Source organism: Ooceraea biroi, chromosome 8, assembly GCF_003672135.1.
Source record: "Ooceraea biroi isolate clonal line C1 chromosome 8, Obir_v5.4, whole genome shotgun sequence".
NCBI classification, from domain to species: domain Eukaryota; kingdom Metazoa; phylum Arthropoda; class Insecta; order Hymenoptera; family Formicidae; genus Ooceraea; species Ooceraea biroi.
The window spans coordinates 11,701,282-11,722,964 of record NC_039513.1 but is presented as its reverse complement, the minus strand read 5'-3'; the positions used below and the strand labels follow the sequence as shown (position 1 = coordinate 11,722,964).

Below are 21,683 nucleotides of genomic sequence, written 5' to 3'. Positions count from 1 at the left end.
GGTTCACATTAGGAAGATTGATTTATTATAAAAAACGTGGCGTAAAAAACGCGTGTCCTTTTACATAGAAGATTCTGCTGGGCGTTGATTACCTTTAATGAGCAGACTGCTCAGGGAATTTCTTATTTGGAACTGATTGCGCAGCGTAACGTAATATGAATGTAAAAGTAGCGTATCATAAGGAAGTAAACGCAGGCACGCTCATTGTTCTATAATTAAATTGTTATTGTGCGGGTGCGCGCGCTTTTCATGTACGTGACGAGGAAAATGATTCATATGGCTTCCACGGTTATAGAATCATCATCCTCGTTATTTTCCGGCTTCTTTGTCTCCGCGTTCGGGTCAACTTGCGTGTCTAATTTCTCGATGCCGTCGTAATCGTCTACGTCGAAGGGCTCTTGCGTCGACGTCGGCGGAAGTAGCGGTCTAGGAGGGAACCCCGGATGATGCGACGGCGTCAGCACTGGATAAACCTGAGGCAATGCAGATTGATATATTTACATTGATCAATGAGTTATGCGTAATTTCAATGATCTTTCCCAAATTATAATTACCGGACTCAGCGGAATTCGAAAATCATAGATCGGTGTGCCGTAGTAAAAACTGTAAGACGGCAGAGCAGCTTCTGGTTTACCGTTTGCGTAAATGGTGCTCGGTATACCCCCTGTGTTCATGTGAACCTGAGAAACAGGAAACATGCGTATAACGTTGGAAGCAATGTTGCAGCAGTCTTTGCTACTTTTTTATAACTTACATTGTAAACGTAATAGGGGGAATGCGTATCCTGATACGTGGCGAGATAATGCGGCTGTGCGTTGAATGTGGGATGCATGTAATTGTCGTCGATCAAAGTGGACCATAGTGGTTTCGACGTTGCCGTCCCGATCACGTAGAAGATCACGATCAACATTGAGCTCTGCGAAAGGAGCGTAAAATTGAGAGCTCACGTTTCATCTTACATTCAAGCATGAAATATGCAATTTTAGTAATATTTTTAATATAGCGATATCCGTATCTCTTTCAATTGACGTGACTTGTCAGAGTACACATGCGGTCATTTCTCGTGAGCGCGGAGGAGAAGAATATCTGCGCAGCGCGCAGACTTTCGAAAATGATGTTGTTTGCCCGTCCCTCGAGTTTCATGCATTGCATGCGAATGATCGATCCGAGTTGCAAACAAGACGAAATTGCCTTTCGCGAAAACAGCAGTGCGTCAGCGCTGTACGATAACGATGTTCTATTAATACACCGCGGTATTCTGGAAGATATAAATAATTGCAATGCTTTCACGGATTTAGATTTACACTTAGAGCAAATATGATAAAGCAAGGAAACGTTCTCCATGATCCGATAATATTTCGATGGAAGAATCTGCGCAATCTCGGCTTTAATGTCGCGTTAAGAGACAAAAGTCACACCGTGGAAAATAGAGGCGTTAAATCGTGACGTGCTAAACGAACAACATGCAAATGAAGCAGAACAATGGCAGGTCCCGGGCTGTGAATCACCGGCAAGACACTCACCCGCATCTCTCTTGTCCGTAGGTCTCGCCGCTGATAGTCTCCAGATCGTACCCGTACTAGTCTGAATTTCAAGCCCTACCTGCGATTTATATATTCCTGCCTCGAGAGCAAAGTCCCCACCCCGTGTCCAACATCATCTGCGAGTTTTTTCCTTTTTTTTTTGCTCCTACGGATGTTTGCTCGTTGTGTGTCATCTCTTCTAGAGGCGTACGAGTGAGATACGGCGCACTACTGTTATTTTTTAACGCGGAACTCGTAGCGCAATTCACAAACGAGAGCCAGCAGAAGACGGCCAAGCACCAACTTCAGTACCGGCTCTTCAGGGATGATCGAACATCGCGTTCTCTCTCTCTCTCATTCTCTCCTTGAAGAGCTTCTAATAATTCTCTGCTGTATTTCGCATTGATATGTGTTAAAGTTTTTAATCGAAAGAATTGCGCGATTGTCTTCTATAAGATATAGTGTCGCGTGAACATTACCTTAATGTCATCGTTAACGTTACCTTAATGATCACTCACTTGATCACCACCAAGATGTTAGCTCCAACAACTTCGAGGAAGTTTAAAGATTTTTGTAGAAAAGAACTACTCGCAGTCAACTAATCTCCAAATTATTCGAGGCTGAAACGCGCCGCGAGATCTCGATCAGGGCACCGGTGTACTTAGAGCCGGAGCTGGAGGGAGCCGGAGAGATCAATTTGTTCGCGATGACTTCTTTCGTGTCCGTCCTATCTGGATCTCCATATATACCGTACTCCGTACACGTGTACGATCAGCATACTAGAGCTCGTAAATGTAAAGTCTTCGGAGATTGGATCGCGAGATCGTTGCAGCTGATAAAGCGCTCTACGTACTCTACCCCTACGTACAGCCTATGTAGCCCTAAGCGTCCTCTCCGCGTGATTTGCGAAGGGCGAGGAAGCGCCCGATTGTACCAGGTAGCGTGCGCACTCCGGATATCATGTTTAACATAGTCGGCGCGAACCGGTTGCATCGACTTTGGATCGACACCAGGAGATTGGCGATTTCGCTCGGCTAGATCACGAATAAATAAAGGGTGTGGCTGAAGAGACGTCTCGCGACGTGGTCGAATTTGAATTTCTAATGTTCCCCGATCGTGCCGCCCTTCTTATTGGTTTCTTCGCGCCACGGTCTCGGTCGCGATCGTTATTAGCGCCGTAGCAGCGGCAGCATGACGTTCGTGCCTCGCGTGGGTGCACCACCGCTGAATAGGGGTCACCTTGATGACGATCGAGATGCAGATACCATAATCTGACATTTATACCGAGCAGACAGGAGCATTATGGCGATTAAATGATCTCCAAATACAACTACGTCGGTCGACCGCTTGATGAGAGTTGGTGATAACGCGGGCGAAACCCCCGAACACATGAAGTTCAGCGCCGGCATAATCTGACATTTGGCAAATCGTCGTTAATCGCAGAGCAACGTGTAATGCCTGCTAAACGAAGTTATCATCAGCTTTGCTATCGCTCTGATCGCATATCGCTCTTTTTTATGGTTCTGTTTTTCAATTTTCTAATTATTAACCCCTCCTCCCTCTATGATAATTCAAGTATATCACAGACATTTCTCCGATCAATGACAATTTGAAACGTCAATCGTAAACGTCACTGCCAAGATATTTAACTTACGATTTTTTAATCTATTCTACTTTGCGATTTTGAAAGAAAGTATTTCTGTTGCATCCAACAAATTGCGGCCAACGCAATATTGCATTTAGTTTTTCAATAATTGTGAAAGTCTCAATGTCGTCAACACGAGGTTAACAACGTTGCGAAGAAAAAGCTCACGAACAACGTCTTCTTCGGGGGACTACCGTAACTTATACGGTAAGTTACGTAACACTTGTTAACAGCTTGTATCCTCACGTATAAAACTAGAGAGACGATTGCGCAATATTGTCACAGATTAATATAAGGCAGGTTATGGACCTGCAGAGCAAAGATCGATCTACGTGATCAGATCGCCACACCAAATATGAATTCGATGATTTATTCATTACTACGATCATTCATTTCTGATACTGATAGATCCTTCGCAGTATTTCTGCACCGAGAGCAAGGTGTCCTGACGAGAGGAGAGCGTGGACCAGTTTGAATTCGTGCGCCCTTTCGGAAATCGATAGGGGTGCCTCGTGAGAGGTCGACTGTGCTCGTGGAACTTCGCACGTCTACTAATCAATCCGGGGGGATGTTTTCGCTCTCATCAACAAGTGCCGCATACAGCTGAGCCGAACGTTTGCAGGTTGCTGATGCCGCTGCGACTGGTGTGCGCCAGTCGTACGGTACGGTTGTCGGAGGTCGTGCACGTCGGCGCAGCCAGTAGTGTCAGGATCACCATCCTCGAGATGAAGCCTTGAGCAGCGCCGCATCCTAGGCTGGTCTCTTTGGCTTCTCCTCGCCAGTTCCTTATCGACTCTTCTTGTGCCTTATCTCGTTTAATTGATGACTCTTCGAAACGTGTCACTTTGCTGTTAACGCGCGATGTTTCGTACCTTGTGTCGCTGATCGACGTGCCGCACGTGAGCCAGCACGCGCCAGCGTGACAGCCGCACGCGATTTCCTTAAACAACGGTTGATTTACTTTATTAATATGAATTCTTGCTGATATGACGTCTTAATTGTTTAATTGGATGCAGTCATAGGTGCGTCTAGTACTTAAGGGATTTTTCTATGACTTCATCTCCCTTCAGCATTGTCGAATTTGGTACCTTTGCGTAATCGGATGTTTCTAGGCTATTTCAAGTCTAGATAGCTGTCAAGTTTCATTTCGAGCAGTCTGCGGTTTTGAATAATCTTGATATTATCTCGTCTTTATTTATCTCTTTAATGTACACCTGCCAAATGAAATTTTGCAACGTGTTTACCTGCACCTCTAAGTCATTTTAACGTCGGTTCGCATTCTAGCGGAACCGACGGTGCTGCGCGAATCCGATAGAATTAGACTGTTGCGGAAGAGTATTTTCTGGCAGATGAAATGCGATTCCGCGATCTTTGATACGGCGCTTGGTAAATATAAGTAGCAATTATTCTCTCGGCTGAATCCTCGCGCTGTGCGAAAGAGATTTCAAGGTCCACACGAACATTTGTTCTGTCAGACACAGAGACGTTGTTTCTATTTTGGAAATTACTTGTCTCTACTTTTAGAGATATTACAATGTGTTTATCATTTCCACGAAATCAGATTTAATATTGAAAATCAGGTATGACAAGTATTCGAAGAATATAATAATTTTATTTTCCTGACAAGGAAAATAATAAAAACAAAACAGTCTCCGAATCGAAAGCGATCTTAATAGAGATACCTTACGTATCGATCGTTGTCACTTAAAATGAATTTTCATGGGATTTTACGTGTCGGTCAATGACGCCAGGGTGTCAGCTGGAGGAGGCGAGGGTGCATTAACGCGAGAAAGGAGGCGCGATTTTCGGAAAGCCGCTCTCGCTAAAAATAAACGTGCCTCGTGCGTGCGCGGTGTGCTCTTAAACATAGTTTTGGCAGGGAGAAACGTCAAACCGCCTCGGAGTGGCAAAGCGCGAGGATCGTTTCGCGAATTTTGCACAGAGAAAGAAAGAGAGAGAGATTGAGATTTCGCGTCGTTCTCCGTCCCGAAACGTGATTGTCCGTCACGAGAGACAGTTCAACGAACATCTGAGAGCGCAAATCCCGTTCTTCCGTTTTCCTTAAAGCAGTCGTGATTTCATTGTACTTTGACAAAGGCAGACAAATGGAGAAGATATGAAAGGTGCGTCGGAGAAGTGCGACAAGGAAAATCAACGACCGATGGAGACGGCGCAATCGGCCGACGAGAGCACGATCGATCTTCAGCAGGAAGAGTAAAGAGCTTAAAAGACAGAATCGTGTTTCGTGTGTATGTGTGTACGTGTGTGCTCGCAGTTCCGCTACTTCCGCTGCCGCGTTTCCGTTTGTCGATATGCGCTCAATGCGGCACTTCGTAGAGAATATCGATTGCGATATTCTGGCGACCGTTAAATTTATGCAGGGTCGAAAGTCTTCAGGTTGCTTCTTGCGATGCCAAGAATACCCGTTAAAATAGACCTATTTTAGGGAATCTTCGTGGCATTTTAAGCACTTTAAGAAACTTTAGCAAATTCCGTGTAAATCGCTAATAAATCGGGATAAATGGTAATCCGATCTCGCACGTGCATTCGCGTGTACTCGCTGCATTCACCTCGCTCGATACCCATTTAACGAAGCTACGTTCGTTGACATCGCGATTCGTTATACGCCCGGAACGACATTTACGTTCCAATTAAGCGGTATTGCTGAACGCGAGTACCATACATGCGCTCTCGTTTGTACCAGAAAGGAGTACCGGATGCGTCGCCGTTACGAGCGTCTATATAGAGAGCTACAAAGTTCGTTAATTACTCCGTTTAATAAGCCGAAACCGAAGGAATTTCATAATTGTTGTAAAAACCTGCATTCTGTAGCCTCGATCGCCGCAGCTTTCCTCGTTGGCGCACCGATGCTACACGCTTAATACAATAACTCATCCCCCGCTGCATCCCTTTAAGGGCACGCTACGCATTTTGAAAGATTGCACGCTGCGCAAGCCACATTTAGCGGCATCTTCATGCGCTGCAATAAACATATTTATTACGTCTCAAGTGGAAAAAGTCAATTTCCGAAATAATTTCAAGAGGCTTGCTGATCTGATCAGTGATGCCGAGTATCGTGGCCAAACAAAACATGTCGCATGTGACACCTTCGCTGGCTAATAACGCGGTTGGCCGCCCAATTATTCGGTGATGAAGTCCTTCACGCGGTTTTCCGCGATGGTTATTTTAGAGCATCGCTTTTTACCTGACCGCGTTTATTAACCTTGGCTGCGATGCACGTCGGTTCCCCACTGGTTGACTTTAATTCTCGCGACACTGACTAACTGCGGCCAACTGATCGCGAATCGCGATTAATGACACTTCCGGCTACGTTGGCCGAAAGCCAATGGGGGTTTCATTGACGCGACGAACGGCTCGTCGCATTGCCGATGATCGCCACCATTGTTCGCGCTGCAAACAATCGCTTTTGCTTCCGTCGTAAGTATCTGACAGCGAATTTACAGAGAAAACGCAAGGAGAGCTGCGATTCCGTGAGAGACTAATCGTTCATTGTCTTTTTCAGGTGCCGCAAAGTGCTGTGCGAAGCGTTAGCTTGCACCCTAATCTAATCCCTGCGTTTCGCTCGTCACAGAGTAGACAGAGTTCCGTTGTACGCTTCCGCATAGTGCGCACGTCTACACGTTTGACAGAGTTTAGCTTCTGCGATGCGATCGAGTGGCCATTCCGCTCCGCTTGCTGCGAGAAAGACAGGAAAAAAGAGTAAATGACACCTCGTTATTTTTGCCGTGCGGTTTAGCGTGATGTCAGCGGGCAATAAGAACCCGGACGAGGCAGTGAACGATGCGCTTCTGGAGAAGCTGCGGACCTGTGCGGCCAAGCCGCAGGAGACGGGTGACACCCTCAGATCGATCGCCGCCAAGATTCATGCACGTGTCACCTCGTCAGGTACGCAACTGTTTGCCGGAACTCGTTCAGGAACGATCGGATACGGTAAGAGTCTGCTTAAGGGGATCGCGAAGTCGTTCTCGCGCGGATTCAATTTTCTTCTGCACGGAACTCGTTGGAACTCTCGTCGCTGGTAACGAGCTTCCAGCGATCGCTCCGCGCGGCGTCGGTCCTTGATAACATTTTACGAATTTTACTTGGTCGTCGAGGAAAAGAAGAGCGCGCCCGATCCTCATCCCGATAATCCGCGACGCCGCGCCGCTGCGATTTCCCTTCTCATTAGCGTCTCGCATCGCGTGTCGCCTCCGTTAATGCCTTCCGGGCGACGAGGGTACGATCGCGCGCGCGAAACGCGACCGCAGCGATAAAGTTCTAAACGAATCGAGGTAGATTGGACACTTCAGGGAGCGATTCGTGCTTGGGGTATATTATTACCCTCGCCGAGCACGAAATCGCCGGCAGAACTCGCGCGATCTATCATCCCCGCGTGATTCCACCGCGGTGGAACAGCGAGGAAGATCGTGTTCGCCGCGTTTTGCGCTTCGTCGTATTGTCATTATCGTACGCCCGTACCGCGCATCGCTCGTAGAAAAACGAAGACCCAATGAAGCGAGAATAGACCATGCGATGCTTTCGCAGTAAACTTGTCGCTAAATCCATGTCGAGGAAATCAGCTGCGCGAGTATACCATGAGGAAGACACGCGTTACCAATCACGATCGTACGTGTATTCTGGACGCGGTCAACCTCGGCCAACCGTACGACAAAGTTGCGTAATGTAGATTCGGGTCGCTTTCGAACGAGCCGACAACTTCACAATCTCGTTTGTCTAGCGCTGAATCGCCGCTTCTCGCGTTTTATGCGACAGGTGACAAATGTGAAAGGATTTTATTTCCCGCATTTTTCTTCAACTGCGCGACGTCATACCGTTCATCGTATTAACGCTGCTCTTTTTATAACCATTTTAATTGTTATATATTTTGATATTGCTTTTTGTGTCGCTGCTCTTATCACAACGTTAGCTCGCCAATCTGGCTTCCGAACTGGCGAACAGGTGTGCTTACAGTATAGATAGAGCCGACACCGTTATTTTCGAATAGAAGAACCGCCTGTTAGCCGATTGCGTAATGATTGTCGGTAACGCTGACGACAGATCTGTTGGCCGCCGTCCAGGGAATTATGACTCCGAACGATACACACGCCGGGTGCACGCTGAAAGTGCGCCAATTTGATAAGGGCAACCTTCTTGGCTGGTGTTGCCGCGAATTATACCGCGATTCTCACGCGAATCTTAGTTTGCCGCTACACCACTACACGTGATCGCAACTAAAATCAGCTGAAATCTCGCGACATGGTCCGGTACTCTTGGACGCTTTTAATTGTTTACGCCGCCTTCCTCACGTCACCGTTATATTTGATCGTGACGTCAGAAGCGCAAAAATACATGCCTTCGTAAGAAAGACGGAAACGCTAAATGATCGTCCTGCATTTTTCTAGATCGGCGGGTACGCGAGCGCACGCTGGAGAAGCTCTGGCGCAAGAATTCCGGTGCGATGGAGTCGTTCATTATGATACTAGAGGTGAATAATATAATTAATTAACAAATAATTATAATTAATAATTTTTAATTAGAATAAGCCTTCGGTGAGTCCTTTGGCCACGTATCTTTCGCCGATCTCATTAAACGCGGTGCCCTTATCAGCGTCGCCGAATAAGCTACGAGCGTCTCGCGTGTTAATAGTTTCGAATCGCGTTGCGTTTACGGTCGTTCGAAGCGGCACGATATCGGCGCGGTGTGGAAGCAATTAAGAGTTTTGTGTAACCACGGTAATTAACACTATCTGCAAACTAGCACGGTCCTGTCACGCGACACACGTGCATTTATTGTCCACACGTTCGACAAAGTCGCGAACCGAGGTGGTATCTTCATGAAGAACTCGGATATCCAGTTTCAGCCCGTTCCAGTTTCTGACGAGCCTCGGCGCGCACGTTGATCAGGATAATTGCTCGCGTGCTCGCATTCACTCGATCCTTCGTGATTACTTCTTGCTATTATCGCAGCGAGTGTGACGCAATTCTTGCAACGTGTTGTACAAGAGAAAGTGTATTCAGATGATTACAAAAAGTTTTGTTTCCAGAACTGTAAGGACCACGTTGCTAACTGCAGTATCGCCAGCATATTGCGCGAATGCGTATCACCCCGAATGACCAAAGGCAAAGGACCGAAGGATAAGGGCAGCAAGAATAAGAATACTACAAGTAATAAATGCTTATTATCACGTAATTCATTTCGCGCCGTTTTCTGCCAAGAATTTGCGCGGATTCGACGGCGTTAACTCTCTGAGGTGTTTGAAGTAACGTGCTCAGTTTTTTAACAGGAACCAGTAGCCGAATGGCGGTCGTTCAACTGATCAACTTGGGTATCACGCAAGTCCTAGTTAAACTTTTAATAAATCTGCAACACGCAGACACCATCACGAGCGAAGTGCTCACTCAAGACGTCCTCTGGATTTTGGGCCAGGTAATTTTTATCGATCCCGAGGTCGGCGCACTCTAGTCGGAAATATCTTCCTCCTTACGTACTCAATCATTACGAACAATTACCACGCCAAGTGACCCTTGCTACTTCTGCACAAGTTTTACATAAGAGGAAAACTTTTGACACGTTACATAGCTACACAGCAGAACTTTTATCGACCGCACTGCGTATATCTCTATTACGTTATTGCGAGAGAGAATATCTTGAAATTTTTATAAGTTTTTAAAAACATTTTTTAAAGTTTTTAAGATATTCTGATCATTTTCAATTCCTTTGCAGGTAGCTCAGAGGGACCAGAAGTTCGTGTCAAAGCTGAGATTGCTCAATTCTATAAAAGTGTTCCATGTGCTGTTAAAGCAGCATTACAACAACAGCAAGACGTTATTGTCGTTGCTGTTGATTATCAAGATTCTCGCTAAAAACTGTAAGCGCTCATTTTTTAAGTATATTTTGCAATCCATGAATAACGTAAGCTATCTCTTCGGCAGCGTTGTCTTTACAAATCCTGGTGAAGGATGGCATTGCCAGCATCCTGGAGAAAACATTCATCAGCGTCGGTTACACGCCGCACTTGAAACTGAAAACGTTGCTGGAATGCTTGAAACATTTCACAACCAACAGTACGTATGTCTGTGTGTGTGACGTACGCTCTATTTTTCTCCATTAACGCGTTTCTTGCGCGATTCTTTACAACGCCATCTCTCCGATATTTTGTTTTCAGGACTTTGCTGCAACAAATTTGTTAAAGTGGGCATGATACACTTGCTGATGCGAATCTTTGAGAGGTGGGAGAGATACGACGGGCAGATGCGACTGAAGATCTGCAATTACGCGCTCAACACGCTTCAGCATCTTTGCACTATAAGTAGGTAGTTCATCAGCGCGGTTCTTCACCCGTGAAGAAAAACTTCCGGCGTCTCTGAAACTATCGATCGCACGTGCTCGCATTCCAACATCCTCTATTAACTCACGAGAGTAAGATACGCCCGTATCTCACGCGTGCTTTTTCTGTCCATCGCTCTAGAAGCTGGAAGGAAGGCTATCAAGTCGAACAATGGCTTGCAGCTACTGTACCGGTTCTGTACAAACTGCCCGGAGGACAAGGCATACGACTGCCTGCTGTCACGTATCTGCGGGATAATTAATCAGTGCCTGGAGAAGAAGGAGTTACCGGTGCCCGAAATATCGCCGGCGAGGTGAATGAAACGTTCGAGGCCGTCCCGAGTAATGGCGCCGAAAACCTGCCGTGACAATCGTAATACGCTTTAAATCCGACTTGTGTTCGCGCTAGATGAACTTCAGATAGAGAATGTTCAGGTAGAGAATAGCGTACTGCGAGTGTTACGGGGGTCCACTTGTGCGAGACACAAGTATATATACCTGTAGCTACGTTCTAACGTACTAACGCGTTGTAAGTGGCATGACGTCTCTCATTGACGATGACGATGATTAATTGTACGCGGAGCAAATTTTTGATCGGTTCTTTTTGCATGCAGATTCGTTCTGCCCGAAGTGAATGTCAGGGCGAACAGTGCTGAAAGCGGTAGCGACATCGACAGCCAGGTGTGTACTTTTTCACGGCAAATCGGAATTGAAATCGTAACGCATTGCGAGCGCAATATTTGATGCGTTACCGGATCGAGCTAAAACAGCATGGTTCGCATTCGCTGATGATGCATGGCACTGCGTGCTTAACGATTTTCGCTTTGCGCACGAAATGTCCTGATGTTTCGCAAGTCGTACGACCCGTCGTTACAGCATTATACATTCGTGACTTGAACATCTATTTCCGCGTAGGCGAACAGCGTGGCTTCCACCGACAGGCTGTGCAGCGATCTAGATTCCGGTGACGATGAGGAAAGCCAAGATTCCAGAAATACGACGGACAACGCGATTCACGTGGACGACGAGGTGGAAGAGGGCAGATTCTTCGCTGGGGTCTTTACCTCGCAGAGATCCGAGGAGGATCTCGTTGGGTGCGTGGAAATTCATTCAATCGATTAGTCATGTATATTGGGTTGGCCAAAAAGTAATTGCGTTTTTTTCCAATAGATGGACATACATGTCTTGAAATGTAACTAACTTCATTCTAAACCGCAAATTCATTATGTAGGTTAACAACTCACAGTTCAAGCTTGTTTTACAAAAAGAAAGTACACGATTTCAAAATGGAAAATCAAAAAGAACATTTTCGTCATATTTTCTTTTATTACTTCCGAAAAGGGAAAAACGCTGTGCAAGCTCATAAAAAGTTATGTCATGTATATGGCGAAGATGCTTTAAAACTGCGGCAGTGTCAAAATTGGTTTACTAAATTTCAATTTGGAGATTTTAATGTGAAAGATGCACCACGCTCAGGAAGGCCAATCGAAATTGATGATGACAAAATAAAGGCACTGATCGATTCCAATCGGCGTTTAACGACACGAGAGATTGCTGAAAATCTTAACATATCAAAATTAAGTGTTGAAAACCATTTAAAACGACTTGGATACATTAGTAAGCTCGATATTTGGGTACCACATGAGTTCAAAGAAATTCATCTCACTAAGCGTATTGACATCTGCGATTCTCTTTTGAAACGTGAGGAAAATGATCGATTTTTGAAACGCATGATAACAGGCGACGAAAAATGGATCGTCTACAGCAACGTCAAACGAAAAAGATGGTGGAGCAAGCGTGATGAACCTGCTGAAAGCACTTGAAAAGCAGATATTCACCAAAGAAAGATTATGCTGTCAGTCTGGTGGGACTGTGTATTTTGAGCTGCTTGCAAGGAATCAAACCATTAATTCAGACGTATACTGTCGTCAACTGGATAAATGAAATGATGCCATCAAACAGAAACGTCGAGAATTGGTGAATCGCAAAGGTGTTGTGTTTCACCATGATAACGCTAGACCACGTACAAGTTTGGTCACTCGTGAAAAATTGTTGCAGCTTGGATGGGATGTGTTACCATGATGTTACCACATCCACCATATTCGCCAGACCTGGCACCATCAGATTACCATTTGTTTCGTTCTTTGCAAAACGCCTTGAATGGTAAAACCTTTACTGCTGATGAGGATATCAAATCGTTGTTGGAATTGTTTTTTGCTGAAAAAGATAAGAACTTTTTTGAGCGCGAAATCATGAAGTTGCCTGAAAAATGGCAAAAGATAATCAAACAAAATGGACAATATATTGTTTAATAAAGTTTTTGTTTCCCATGAAAAATTCGCCTTTTATTTATATAAAAAAAAACGCAATTACTTTTTGGCCAACCCAATAATAATTATCAGTGAATATTTTCATTTCTCCATTCTAGATACCACACGTTCTTCAAGGAACTGGGCAGCCTTCGGTCGCAACTACGTATCGTTGAATCGTCCAACTTTAAAGTGATAGACTCGCTACCGGAGAATGATCAGATAAATTCGTCGCTCGTGAGGATCGAAAAGACGAGGGCTTCAGCCAGGGATTTTCCGAAATCTAACGATTCGAGGAATCAATTCGCGAATAACATGACCAGCTTGAGAAGCATAGAAGACATATCGGCGAGCGTGACGGATCAGTGCGCGTATTGCACCGTGGCCAGCAGGGTGAAGAGCGTTATCGGTTTCGTCAAGGTGGCCTATCCGGATCTGATTGGCGGTGACGGTGCAGGAAAAGCCGAGCCACTCAACACCAAGGACAGAAAAGTCTGTCGCGCGAAATTGCTGACCTGCGTGGAACGCGGCCTCCATGCCACCGTGAGCGTCCAGGAAGTGGTCTACGATCTAGACGCTCTCGCGAGTTCCGCCGCTCGAAATGAGCCGAGAAACGAGCGAGCATCCCTCGACAACTGTGACGAGGAGAGGGTCGGCGTGCGTGGCCTGGACACGAAGCAGTTGCGATTCGAGTCCAGATTCGAAAGCGGAAATCTGAGGAAAGCTATCCAGGTATAGTCCGCCACACGCGCTTTATGTAATCGATTATGCCCGCGTATTACGTAAAAGGCTTCATGGTTGCTTAGAGCGCGCACGCCGCAATTTCTACGAGCAATTCAAGAATATTTAGAGTAAAGTTCTCTTTTTGCCAGCAATAATACGATGAAATCGTAGCAAAAAGGAGGTACGCGCGTTCGCGTTTGAAGAGTGCAAGATCGTTGGTGTATTACAGTAAAACCGTTTTTATTCAAGTTTCCATCATTCCACGCAGATAGGCTCACGAGAGTACGATCTCATCCTGACGCCGGACGTAAACAGCGGCTCGAGACATCAGTGGTTCTACTTTGAAGTCTCCAACATGGAGGCGAACACTCCGTACACGTTCAACATAATCAACTGCGAGAAGGCAAACTCGCAGTTCAATTTCGGCATGAAACCGATACTCTTCAGCGTCGTGGAGGCGCAATGCGGCAGACCGGGCTGGGTGAGGACCGGCGTCGACATCTGCTACTACCGGAACTGTTACCAGCGGCCTCCTACCCGAGGGAAGACGTACCTGACGACGTCCTTCACCGTCACGTTCCCGCACGCGTACGACGTCTGCTACCTGGCGTATCACTTCCCGTACACGTACAGCCGACTGATGACCAGCATCTGGAAGTGGACGAGCAGGATTTCTGCGGCGAACGTGTACTTCCGCGCGGAGGCGCTCTGCGAGACTCTAAACGGCAACGAGAATCCCGTGCTCACCATCACGTCACCGGACTCCAAGATCAATCCTATACACGTGAGAATTCTATTCCTTAAAATGCGAACCCTCTCGCTTTTAATTGATGTTTAATTGACGCGGTAGATTTTTAATTGACGTGAAGCTGACAATGAGTGTCGTTCGCCTTTCAGGCACGCAAGATGATCTTCTTGACGTCTAGAGTGCATCCCGGTGAAAGCAACGCCTCATGGGTGATGCATGGAACTCTGGAGGCCCTCCTGAGCGATAGCCAATACGCCAGCAGTCTACGTGACGATTATGTGTTCAAAATAGTTCCTATGCTAAATATAGAAGGAGTCGTGAACGGCTGGTGAGTTAATGATTACGTGTTTCGCCGTTTCTGTCGATCAAAAATTACGACAGGAAAGGATTTCCAGCGCTAGCAAAAATGGTACAAGTGTTTTTCGCAGAAATTTAAACGTCTCTTTAACTTTAACGATCAAGAATGGAATGGAGAACGTAGGCACACGCCATGGTACCGTAAGATTGTAGTCGTACCTTTATTAAAGTTCAGTTACACAAGTCGCACATTCGCGCCGTTGTACGCAGAATTAATTAATGTGGAAGTGACTTATCGTAGCAGCTAGAGAGCGACATTTCACGTTGATAAAAACTACGTACGCCGAGATCGCCATACGTCTGGATGACCGAAACGTTACGGCCGATGCTCGCGGTGTCCTGTTAAACGTCCATCGTGCAACCAAGAATGCCGGCAATCGTTTCGAACGTTTCGTCTTGCAGACGTATGGACACGTAAACGTTATGATGATGGGAGGAGATTACTTTCGCATTCCTTACGCATGAAGTTACAAGACGCCGGCGGACATGCAGTCTGATAATGATCCTGGGGCTTTCGGTGCGCACAATTTCGTCTATTATTCGACATTTTCTCGTATATTTCGAATTTCGGACCACTTGGAAATAGCGGGATCGAAATAATTGAATGAAACGATGACAAGGATCGTCCGTCGACGCCGTCGGTGATCGTGAATGAGGACTGAATAATCGAGTAAATGCCCTTGCGAAATTATACAGCTTGTCGAGTAACGTCGGCAGGAGAAAATAATTCGTCTGTTTGAATTGACACCTCTCGGCCTCTCTGTTCCATATATGATGATATCGTTTGTTTGGTCTCTTTCAGCCGCGGTGTTGTTACTCGTTCGCATTCGTTTCTCGTATGAGCACCGATTAATTCTAACGATCCGAAGTAATCGTCTCTGCCTGCCGCCGACCGAGAAAGCTGGTAATCGTGTCCCTCTGATTCGTAACTATCGAGCATTGTACCGGGTACGCTTTAAGTTAAGAGCTAGAAACACCGGCGAGTACAAAGATCTGCAGCGACCTGTCGAAATCCGGCGCAAAGGCGACAGCTCGCTCGCGAAACGCACTCGTGCGATATACGTACATATATCTAGTTCCTCAAGAGAGAGTGTGTCGGTGTATGAGTGTTGGCACGTGTGTGTGTGTATGTGTATGTGGGTGTTTCTTACCAGTGTGTCACTTATGAACGAAATAACGCGACGGTTGCCTAGGGGGAAGTAAAGCGTTACTTGGACGGAGGGTCTAATACTTTGCCGTTGGTGCGCACTTTGATGTTGTACCTGTAGGCCGGTTCCGCCTCTGGCAGGATCGTGCTGCTGTCGTCGTCCTGGTCCTTCATCATCGCCGAGTCCGCCGCCGACGCCACGTCCGCCGGCTGATCGTTCACGTAATCCTGCACGCTGTCGTACGGCCCGATCGTGTGCGAGTCCTCCAGGCCGTTGTTCGGCAGCTCCGTCTCCGCGGCCAGGTCGCCGTAGTCGGGTGACTCGCGATGCTCCATCCTCATCTCCGACGAGGAAACGGAAGAGGAGGAGGACGAGATGGCGGGACGGGACGCCGATGGTCGCAGGATCTCGCGGGTCTCGAGACCGGCGAACACGCTGTCCTTGCGCGCTTGGGACGCTACAGCAGCGTGCTCGGTGAACAGACTCGCGATATCCGGGATGTGTTCCGGTCTGCTGTTGTCCAGGTTGCCGACAGCCGAGCGCTCGCGTTCGCGACCGTCGTCGAACGCCGACGCCGTGTTCGCGTGCTGCTGATGTTGATTGCCAGGTGCGGGAGCGGCTGTGGTGATCAGCCTGCTGACGACCGGATCTTCTAGTAGCTTCTCATCCGCGGACGCGTCCGTTTCCGATGGTGTCGCGTGTTCGTCCTGGACGTCGGTGCTCGGATGGTGATCGTCGATGTTGGTGCTGTGGATTTCGTGATCACTCGCTGGGTCGTCGCTGGCTGGCGCCGAGGTGGTCGTGATGTAGGGCCGGTGGTTTCTGAAAAGGCAGAGGGCTCATTGAAGGGTTGCTTCTCTGTGCAGAATTTAAGAGAATTAATCTTCTTCCAACCTGTCGAGAATCTCTTTAGGATTTAATTGCAGTTGGATCAGCGTGTTACGACTGTTAGTGATTTATCTTAAGCGCTACGTGTTATCAGCAGACAAAAGCGTAGCTTCACTTTGTCAGTAGTCAATCTAGACATGAATCTTCTCATGGCAGTTGTCTGCGCGAGTCCGTACGTGTGTCAAGTGAAGCCATACTTTTCGCGTGTGTGAGAAATGTGTCGTTTTTGTGAGTACCGTCACAAGAAGCGAGAGAATTGATTGCGTTATACTGAGCTGCAGTAAGCTGCGAAGGTGTATCTGCGCAGAATCCTCAGCGGCTGAGCTATTCTCAGCTATCGACACCTTCATCCCAAAGCTATTAGCTGTGCGAGGAAGAACAGGTTTAATACCGGCGGATCGAGATGCAGCGTTTCGATCGTCGCAATAATCGTACCCCGCTCTACCGCAAACCGCGGAAGGAGAGCACTTCTCGTCTCTCAAGCTACCCCTATTCCCCGCGGGGCTGCACGGAGGAAAGAGCTTACAACTCCGCCAACATCCGGTTAAGTATCGTGTCTCGTTTCGCGTCCTCGTAAACTGTCAGCGCTCCGCTGAAAAGGGAGACGATTCAGGTTCCAATCTGCGAGCCGAAGATCGGAATTGACGTTGCCGGGACTGTCGCACGTACTTACGAGCGGCTACTCACTCGCGTAATAAATTTTCATGTCTCGAGTCAGCGATTCCGGCATCCTAGTCGGTAGTCATACGACGGATAAGCCCTATCAACGTAACGCGTTTGCATATCTTATCGCCGGAGGATCGCTTACTTTTCGTCCGTGCAACGGCGAGAGTCATTTCGAACGCAACGACATTCCCCCGGATTCCTTTCGTCCTCTCCCTCATCCCCTTGTCCATCTCTCTCTTCTTCCTTTCGACGTGCTCGTGTATTTTTTGTGACAAGTATTATCTCACCTCTTACCCCTGAGTCGCGGAGACTGGAATGCTGCCGTAGTTGTAGTAGTAGCATCTTGTTTGCTCGCAGATAAAGTCCTTTATGAGGGTGCAGTCCTGCGCCTCCCAGGCTAACGTAGGTGCCATCATCGCGACGCATCCGTCCGCGCTGCCGCTGTCGCCGCTGAAACCGAGAAACTCGCTTTTTGGAATTTAAACGAGAATGCCAGTGGTCGTTAGCTATTCCGTGCACGAACTTCCGGATGCTAAAGTGGACTGCGGAAGAGCGACCGATATAATCGTCGTTCGTGACGATTACGGTTGACTAGCACATGATACTTTGATCAGGAAGACTCGTTCTATCTCGTGAGCACTTTTACCATTGTTGTTTCGCAATCGAATATCGTTATTTTAATGATAGGGATATTTAAGAAAGTCTCATTAGATCTCAGCAGAGATATTACAGATTTTTAATAACAAATAGTACTAAAAATTTTTTAAAATAATTTATGATATCTGCATGAACATGAACAATGGATCCATTGAAAACATACCTTTCACGCGCCACCCTCTGAGGCTCGGTACCGGGTGGCACGTCGGCGGGTCTGTTGCCAGGTCGCTTCAGCATGTAGTCGAAGGTGACGTTAAACGGCAGTCCCGTGCTCATCCACAGAAACATGTCGGTGCCTAGCTTGTTGCCGGAGGTCCAGAAGTCGTATTTCGTGTAGCCGGCGTTCTTCAGGTATTGCGTCATCGTGTCGGCCTTCTCTTTCGTCTCGAAAGATGCCAATTGGAGGCCCAGCGAACGGCAGTACTGGTACGCCAGGAAGTAGTTTAGCTCCGGACTGTAGGGATTCATTCGCGACACGAAGTACTGTATGCCATCCAGCTGGATCGTTGTGATTCTCTGGGCTGCGAACGGAATGTGCTGCATTATCTTTCTTAATTACTCGGAAGTGGTGTTTGCGTTGCATTTTACTTCAATTTCGCATGCGACCAACCAGAGACTACGAGCGGGCTGATTGTCAGTCGCACGAAATTAGGGCGAATTAGTTGATACAATTCTCACGATACGCGTGACAATTTAATTTAAATATGTAGAACGCACATGCTTGAGTTATCGGAGCAACGCACGCAATGATTTAGTAGCAGCGCACATTTACACAGGAGAAATCAAGCAGTCGTAATCGTATTGTCGTAATAACTGCTCGGAATTCTTACATCTTTAGTTTTGTTCGTATTTTATGTGAAAGGAAATATACATTCTCGTGGGGCTTTCATGGTTGAATGAGGCACGTGCCCGTCATTAGTTCCGACAAGGCCGCAAATGGTAGCAGCAGGGAAAATGCGCTCTATGAATTCTAATGCAGATAACGCACCATTTTAGTATCGCAGCGCGAGGCTCGCACGATCAGGAACCGTTACGGCTAATAAAATCGTCTGACGTCTTTCGATGCAGTACGCAGGCCTGATCATGTTGATACGACTGCGCAGCAAACTACTACTTTAGCTTGGAATGTTTTTACAGATTTATATATGATGGTAATCTTTCCAAAGGTTGCTCGCAATAATTACTCCGATTATATCACAACTCGATTTGAGAAAGAACGATTCAAATTTATGCTTGTCAAGAAGCCCGTCGCTTTCGTTTGATATTACTTATATAATACATAAATATGCGGCGCAAAATATGGCGATACGCAAGATGCAATAAGAGGCATGAAATGAAAACGACTTCTATTTCAGCGTCGTCCCTGACCGTTTCGTAATACGATTTTAATTTCACTCTAAATGCGTGTCCTGACGCGCGGCGCGTTTTTAGTCGGCTTCACAATGACTCGAAGCTTTATGAGAAGGTTCTGTTCTGTTCGCACGATACATGGAGTTGCGGGTTCATTGAACCGCCACGGCTATTTGGTTAACTGTACTTATGAATTATGACGCGCCGAGACCCCCGAATAGCCCCTAGGTGACGAGTATCGCAACTAATGCCAGCCTCTCTCATTGTTCCCACTCTCGATTGTTCTCCGTTCCACATTTTTGTGGCGGCGGAGGCTCTGTGAGAGGAAAGATGATTGTCTTCGCGAGCGCAAAAATCAACATCATTAAAAAAAAAATTACGCAAAACCCTAGCAACTATAAATTCAAGATGGACAAGCCTACGAAGAAATTTCAAAGACTGGAAGAGACTCAACGATGCGAAAAACGCAAGATAACGCGTTACTCTATCATTGGACCTCTCAAAGAAGAGAAAAGAGAAGAGGCCGGAATTCCCTCGTTACAACGTTTGAAAAAAATCTGCGTTAATCTGATCGATCGAGATTTCCTATACAGGTCCACACGGCAACTCCGCGTTTATGCAAATCCGTGCTAGGTGGACACGGGGAGGCAGGGGGTGGAAGATATCCGTCTGACCGGTGTAGGCATGAGTCTAGTCACGGGTCTGGATACTTCGTAAGCGCATCCGGAGTAAAAACGTTCCGGATCGTGAAGTCGGACGTGCAGGTGGTGGTAAATGACCCGAAGACCTTGAGACGTCTGCCGCCGGTGTGCGCGTGCGAAAGAAGAGAAGCGACTGGTCGCTTTAACTACAGCTTCGTTCACGTAACGCGTTCCCGCCGCGTCCGGCTTAATGATTTTCGATGCGAGAATCCCCGGCTACCTCGGGGACGGGTTCACGTATGCGAGCGTATCGCTCGAACTCGTCGTCTGTGAACGCTCCTGCTCGTCCGCGTATAATGTCTTCCCGATTTTTAATAGCTGCGGCTAACGAGTCTCCGAGTACAGCTTCACGCAGGGTCGTTTCGAGATCCTCGCGGGCCCTAATCTCGCTTTTGCTCGCGAACAAGCTGACGGGAATGCAGAATTTATGTCACTGCGCGGTTTGTTGTAACGAGAGAGACTTCGTGATAATTTTATTTGTGAAATTTTTATCGCGTTTCGTTCTTCTAGTAGTTGAGAGATGATGCGTCTTTGTCGGATTTGAAAAAGTTATTGCGGTCTGACGGATGGAATTTCAGAGGAGCAAGAATTCTCGTGAGAATACGTGATGTGTTCGGTGCATTATGTGTCGCTTGCGTGATCTACCATCGGCTGTTTCCGGTTTAAACTTTGAATACGTTGAATACGTCGGCGCAGTTGGTGTGCAGGGGTGTCTTCAATGGCACGAAAGCGCGCGTCCGGGAGAGATCGGTTAATACGAAAAGGCAGCACAGAAATATATTTAGTAAGAACATGTACTGAAAATATATCGGAAAAAAGTACAAGGAAAATTTCAAGGTTTGCATCTCTGACAATGGAACAACGAAATATTTTCCGTGTAACAACAACAGAAACATTTACAGCGGACTTGGTCGCGAAATTTTGATGAAATATTTCAAGCCATGAACTCCCTCGCGCACGATTCAGCCTCTCGTGGCTCTCCTCAATCTTGAAATTCCGTCAAGCGCTAGAAAAGACGCCGGTTGATCACGAAAACGACACTGGACGCAGCATTCGAGAGAGTGGACGAAGAGTAGCCCGCGTACGAGGCACGATCAAACGGAAGAGACGGTCAATGCGGCCGCGATGAGGCGAAGGGAACAATCATTCCATAATAATGAAGACGTCACCGCGGGAGTTTAAGGGCGATTACGATGCCGGCACCACGTCGTGCGTGCAAAAGGGTACTAACCTGAGGCAAAGGCCGCGACAACGAGGAGCACCAGGACGATCTTCATGTTAGCGCGTCGATTATTCTGCTGGCAACGATCAGGCAGTTCAGTCGTTTCCGTTTCCGACTCTCGTCTCTCTCGCTCGTTCTCTCTCTCGGTATACACCGGATGTTAGTGTTAGGGTCGCGTTCTCTCGGACTGGCCTCGCGCTGCGCCGTGGGCCCCCTTAAGAGTCTTCTGCCCGGATCCCGGAGGAGGGGGATCGTTGAAGATGATTCACTGGCTAACCTAGAGCTGGAGCCCCAACGCGCGATGGGGAAGGCGGCGGCGGCGGCGGCGGCGGCGGTGGCGGCAACGGCAACGATGACGACGATGATGATGATAAAGATGATGACGATGAAGAAAGAAGACGACGACATGGAGACGGATCG

General features: G+C 47.2%; 3 protein-coding genes across 12 annotated transcripts in view; 1 reads left to right on the top strand and 2 right to left on the bottom strand.

Annotated features, from left to right (window-relative positions):
• Window positions 1–6: 6 nt before the first annotated feature.
• LOC105280745 lies at window positions 7–1,863 on the bottom strand. Its single transcript, XM_011341508.3, has 4 exons — window positions 1,524–1,863; window positions 755–916; window positions 555–680; window positions 7–473 (listed from the first exon to the last, which is right to left on the bottom strand). The coding sequence occupies exons 1-4, from the start codon at window positions 1,527–1,529 to the stop codon at window positions 273–275; spliced, it is 495 nt and encodes a 164-aa protein (XP_011339810.1). The 5' UTR covers window positions 1,530–1,863; the 3' UTR covers window positions 7–272.
• A 1,944-nt stretch (window positions 1,864–3,807) lies between these two features.
• The window catches only part of LOC105280741 (cytosolic carboxypeptidase 1), a 32,825-nt gene continuing 14,949 nt past the window's right edge, over window positions 3,808–21,683 (top strand). Inside the window, exons 1-15 of one of the 9 annotated variants that reach the window (XM_020032116.2) lie at window positions 3,808–4,119; window positions 6,359–6,606; window positions 6,692–7,119; window positions 8,571–8,653; window positions 9,212–9,332; window positions 9,452–9,594; window positions 9,892–10,036; window positions 10,101–10,232; window positions 10,334–10,477; window positions 10,637–10,808; window positions 11,109–11,175; window positions 11,410–11,588; window positions 12,923–13,535; window positions 13,795–14,310; window positions 14,424–14,602. In XM_020032116.2, coding sequence (XP_019887675.2) covers window positions 6,930–7,119; window positions 8,571–8,653; window positions 9,212–9,332; window positions 9,452–9,594; window positions 9,892–10,036; window positions 10,101–10,232; window positions 10,334–10,477; window positions 10,637–10,808; window positions 11,109–11,175; window positions 11,410–11,588; window positions 12,923–13,535; window positions 13,795–14,310; window positions 14,424–14,602 — 2,684 coding nt within the window. In that variant the 5' untranslated portion in view covers window positions 3,808–4,119; window positions 6,359–6,606; window positions 6,692–6,929. Of the gene's footprint in view, window positions 5,426–6,358; window positions 6,607–6,691; window positions 7,120–8,570; window positions 8,654–9,211; window positions 9,333–9,440; window positions 9,595–9,891; window positions 10,037–10,100; window positions 10,233–10,333; window positions 10,478–10,636; window positions 10,809–11,108; window positions 11,176–11,409; window positions 11,589–12,922; window positions 13,536–13,794; window positions 14,311–14,423; window positions 14,603–21,683 lie in introns of those variants that run through there. The other 8 variants (XM_011341497.3, XM_011341504.3, XM_011341503.3 and 5 more) reach the window with 8 other exon arrangements.
• Window positions 14,769–21,451, bottom strand: LOC105280740 (C-type lectin 37Da). Of its 2 annotated transcripts, none has more exons than XM_011341495.2 (4): window positions 21,273–21,451; window positions 18,154–18,511; window positions 17,628–17,783; window positions 14,769–16,601 (listed from the first exon to the last, which is right to left on the bottom strand). In XM_011341495.2, the coding sequence occupies exons 1-4, from the start codon at window positions 21,316–21,318 to the stop codon at window positions 15,839–15,841; spliced, it is 1,323 nt and encodes a 440-aa protein (XP_011339797.1). In that variant the 5' UTR covers window positions 21,319–21,451; the 3' UTR covers window positions 14,769–15,838. The 2 variants fall into 2 exon arrangements, with proteins under 2 accessions (XP_011339797.1, XP_019887677.1); XM_020032118.2 differs by having other exon boundaries at window positions 16,466–16,601; window positions 17,621–17,783.